At 40.4% G+C, this 5,002-nt stretch overlaps 1 protein-coding gene across 1 annotated transcript; it reads right to left on the bottom strand.

Moving 5' to 3' along the window:
* Positions 1 to 395: 395 nt before the first annotated feature.
* On the bottom strand, positions 396 to 2,509 carry eaf2 (ELL associated factor 2). Its single transcript, XM_035677182.1, has 5 exons — positions 2,309 to 2,509; positions 1,761 to 1,855; positions 1,230 to 1,366; positions 835 to 1,013; positions 396 to 640 (listed from the first exon to the last, which is right to left on the bottom strand). Exons 1-5 carry the CDS (start codon positions 2,409 to 2,411, stop codon positions 396 to 398), a joined length of 759 nt encoding a protein of 252 aa, XP_035533075.1. The 5' UTR covers positions 2,412 to 2,509.
* Positions 2,510 to 5,002: the final 2,493 nt, after the last annotated feature.

Below are 5,002 nucleotides of genomic sequence, written 5' to 3'. Positions count from 1 at the left end.
GCATAGTAAAAATAAGGCAATTAATAGAGTTTTACTGCTCATAATTCAATAATAATGTTTGAGACATTTCGGTCGCTTTAGACGGCTGTAGAAACACCTGAATGCAGTGTTTACCTTCATCTGACACTCTCTTCTACCAACATCATGTCCCTCTGAACCAGGGCCTCACTCTAGCATTCTTCCTGTCCATGGAAACTGCTCATGACGCAATAACATATTCATCTGAGTGAAACTAATTCCTTCTGCTTTCATAGTTTTGCTGACACAGTCAAACCCATCTTTGACTTAAGAGCAACAGACCGATTTCCTCTTCTATGTAAAAATGAGAAGATATGGAGTGCTCCGAGAGAAGAAAAGCTACTTTAAGTACTCCGATGCACCTGAGAACCTGAGGGCTACTCACTGAGTGTGTTCATGAGTCCTCCTCCACTCTCCTGGTGGCGACTGGTGGTGGTGGTGCTGGTGGTGATGATAGGCATGCTGTGGTTGGCCGGGGCGGAGGGTGGCGCAGCAGTCCGTTCGTCCTCGGAGTCGCTGCTGCTGGAGCTGTCATCGCTGCTAGAGGACGAGGAGCTGTTGGAGTCTGAGGAGCTGTCGCCGCTGCTCAGCTGGTCCATGACCCGCGCCTCTGCCATCAACTCTGTACACAGTTGCATATGCACAAACAGATAAAGAAATGTGTGACAATTATCCACATTTATGGAAAAGAGTGCAGTAAATAAAACCAAGCAGTCAAATACAGTCACCGACCGGAGCAGCGTAACAATCGAAGCCACTTGCACTTTACCCTAACCCTAGATATGAAGGTACCTATAGTGCCTGACACCACATTACCTCTCTCGATGTCGTCCATGGGGGATGCCGGGGCCGGGGATGTCTTCTCTTTGGGAGGGGAACTCTTGGAGCTGGCTGAGGTCTTGTTACTGCTGCTGCCGTTGTTACTCCTCATCTGTTGGCTGAGGCGACTGGTCTGCTGTTCCAGGCGAGAATGGATCTTACTGCTGCCTTCAGCCCTGGAAATGTAAGCAAAGAAATGTAGAATGTTTCTGTTAAAATGTGGACCATGTTTAAAACAAACTTCTGAAATACCTGTAAAATAAAATGTGAACTTTTATATTAGTTCCCTTTAAAATAATATATATATGTTGCAGAACAATTTAAAAATAAGTGTATATATACATTTGATGAAGAAATATGGAGTAAAAAGGAAAACAGTAACATTATTTGACCTGGTCTTCTTCACAGCTATATTGCTGTTGAGTTTTTCCAGTCTGTACTCTCCTGTGTCATGGTTCACAATGAGGATGCACTCTTTCATGTACGGCCTCTTGGATCCCTTGAAGACTGTTACTGGAGCGCTTGAGCCCTAAAATACGAATTAAAATAAAAAAGGAATAAAAACGAAACAGGCCACACAAGCAGGAGCCACAATAGTGTGAACACGAGCCTCATTTCCCCCAGAGAGTTTCCACCAGACACCAGAGAATAAAGTTTTAATACATGGATTTTTAAATACCATTATTGACTGTTAACTAGTCAATCAAATAGTCTGCACATTACAAGCTGTTTACAGGGCCTTTCTCCCTGCAGGAATAACATTCTGGTTGGAAAATAATCAATCATTTCTTTCTTAATTTACACACAGACTAAAAAAGTAGTCAAATAAAGTTTAAAACAATACTTCAATCAGTCCATCAGCGTAGTCAGGCCCCAAAAGATGTTTTCTGGTAGAGATAAGCTTTCGATCACCAAACACTAACCTCTAAATTGGGTAAAGTAATAGTGACTTGCTCTCCTTTGCCCACTTCAAGCTCCCCTTCACACGTTGTATCAATGGAGGCTGGTTTGAAGTCATCTGGGACAAAAACACATATATATTTGCACATATTACACACATATAAATACACATCATACGCTCAATATCACCAGACAGTATCATTATACTTAAATAGTAGACAAACACGAAGACGGTTGGTCCCTCAGAGCTGCAGCTGTCTGCCGGTACCACCAGGTGGAGGTAGTGAACAGACTGATACAAAGCTAACATCAGCTAACATTATGACAGCTGGAGCATCAATGCTTTCTAATAGTTGAGAGTTAACGGACTCACGGAAACGACAAAGAACACAGAGAACATTCAAAGCACTAAAACGTCTCAACAGCAGGCGGACACAAAGTGACCGGCGATGCGGCTAACCTGTCTAAATGTCAAACAGCTGCCTTCGGATGTTTAGCTGTGGAGCTAACTAGCATGCTACTGTTAGCGCCTGTGAAAGCCAGACGTCGCCTAGTGATTCAACCTACTTACATCGCACTGTATGGTAGGCACTTTTAGGGCGTTTCTCAAACGTCTCTCCCAATTTCAGGACATGTTCTTGATTGTCAAAGTTGGAATAAGCTGTCCCATTCATTCTGATTGTTTCATGTAAACTTTCTGCTGTTCCTTTTCATCCGATAACCATGTATGGCAGAGCCCTGAACGCCTCATTGGTACCGTTAAGTGCCGCCTTCCCTCCGTTGTGATTAGTCAAGAGGACCGTGCCCCTAACTGATTGATTCAACGGCTGTCAATCAGGATTACGTCATTTTCAGGGCATGTGTCACATGGTTTCTTGGCTATAATCAGTATTTTTTTTTATAGTTACTTATTTTTCAGAAAAACTTTGAATAAAAACAGATTTAAATTACTATTATAATAATGAGTCTTTTGTCTTTGAATCCTATTTTTAGTCCCTGTTAAACATCTGGCCAGTTTCATCTCGTCTCATTTACGTTTCTTTTTTGGTATATTTTCTGTATTTGCTTTGAAATTTGTAATATACCTTTAATTAATTAATTACATTTTTTTTTACATTATCTTTTTTATGTGTTCATAATTACTCGCACTTTAGGGCTAGTACTGTTGTTTTTAATGTTTTCACTTTGTATAGCACTTTTTTTAAGAAGGGTGCTGCTGTTTAATACAATTTGTTCTGTCTATCATTGAACATATTCCTTCATAAATAAGATAATAAAATCTGAATTAATATCAGTGTCCATAGCAATATAAAAACGTCCACCCAGAGGTCGTAACATTGAGAGACTACCTTATATACTAATATACTGGGCTGAGTTGTAAACCTAATTACTGAATTAGCTAGGGTAGCTCGTGTGGAGGTCCTGAAGGTCTGGCAGTGAGAGACTAATGAACTGCTGCAGTTACTGACTGCAGTTGCAAGTCCCACAAGCTGCAGGGGCTCTGAGCTCCATGAGCCTGGTGGCAGTGAAAATAATCTCTTTTGCTTTCTTTAAACTGTTAATGATTCCTAAGCCTTAAATTCCTGCCCTGTCTGCACTTTACTGAGGCCATATGCTCTGCTGCCTTCAAACATTAAAGGATCAACATCCAAGACAAGTAGAATGTCGAGATTACACGAGTGTATTATCACCACTTTGTCACAACATGATTCTTCTGTCCACTTACACCGCATGAGGAGATGGTGTGTATATGTGCATGTGTGCAGGTGGGTGGGAGAGTGGTCAGGCATGGAAGGAAAGTGGTTTTAGAGATACTAGGGATCATCTGGAATAGAAACGAAAGAACAGTAATGAACAGAAAGTGGGACTCTAGACCTAGACCTCTAGTTTATATTATGTAAAAATCTAAATAAAGTTCATCAGCTGCAAGAAAATTCAGAGTATAAAGATGTATGAACGTCTTAGAAGAGGACAGCAAAAGTTGATAAAACATGTTTATTTCAGGCAATATTCCTGCTTTTAATTACTGTTTATTCTATGTTAAAGATGCCACTGCCGTGTTAAAAAACAACCAGGATAGATTGCAAAAGGACAAGAATCCTCTTTCACAGTATACGTATCCCTTGTGAAAAGAAAGCAGCAGGGGTCCGTTTCCATGGATGGAGGTAAACAGTGGCTGTCCTCTGGTGATATCAGTTACTGTGGTTGCCCTTGGACCGTGGGAGGTAAGGTTTACTGTTTCCAAGCAACTATCCACAAGTTCACAATACTGTGGTCCAGCCACAATAGAGAATTCCCAGGTTGTAAGCTACAGTAGCAGTGGCGAAAGAGACAGCCCCTGGTCTGCAGAGAGGAAGTCTGCTCAGTCTATACTCAGCCAAAGTAGACATAGCAGCTCGCTAGGCAACAATTACAGTTTCATTTGTTAAGTGTGTAAGCTTATAACCACACTACAGATATAATACTACAGAATGAATTAAGTTTTTGTTTCTTTGTCATGCTTTAAATAACATTTGCAATCAGACTTTCAGACCTTTATACGTGGGTAAACTAAAGATCTTTGGCTTTAAGCTGAGCGAGATGTAACATATGCCTCTGGTTTATTATGCAAATGTACCTAAATTCACTTTTTGACAAAATATTTTCAAAACTTCTTCAAACTTTGATGAAAGCTGACTCTTTTTTTGTATTGCCTTTAGTCATTGCTGAAGAGTGACATGAGAGGGGGGCAGTGAGGGGATGACACGCAGCAAAGGGCCACAGGTCAGAGCTGAACCCATGGCCCTGAGCCTTACACTTGGGTGCCAGCTCTACCAGGTGAGCTATCTGGAGTTTCATCACAAACTACTCTAGTATGTTCTATAGTTCACTATAGTCGTGAATCCACTACTTATAACAATCTGGTCAAAGTCTTTATTTGCAGTAAGCGGTGCTGTACTTTGTGATGTTTTAACTGCGCTCTATCAAACGGTGTTAATATTTTGTCCACAGCATTAAGTTGTATGGAAGACCCTTCCAGCAAACATATACAGTGTAGTCTCACCTTACAGCGTAATGCAGTCCAATGCAACACCACACATTTAAGCCTTGAGACCAATAGAGTAGAAGCAGCTCCTCTTAAAAATAAGATAAGATAAGATAAGATTAGATATTCCTTTATTTGTCCCACAATGGGGAAATTCCAATGTTACAGCAACAAAGTGTAATATAATATAATATAGTATAATATAATATAATATAATATAATATAATATAGTATAGTATA

Source organism: Morone saxatilis, unplaced genomic scaffold (genome assembly GCF_004916995.1).
Source record: "Morone saxatilis isolate NCDOM2014 unplaced genomic scaffold, NCSU_SB_2.0 Contig5, whole genome shotgun sequence".
Lineage (NCBI taxonomy): Eukaryota > Metazoa > Chordata > Actinopteri > Moronidae > Morone > Morone saxatilis.
The sequence above is the reverse complement of the archived record's forward strand: the minus strand, read 5'-3'. Positions and strand labels throughout refer to the sequence as shown.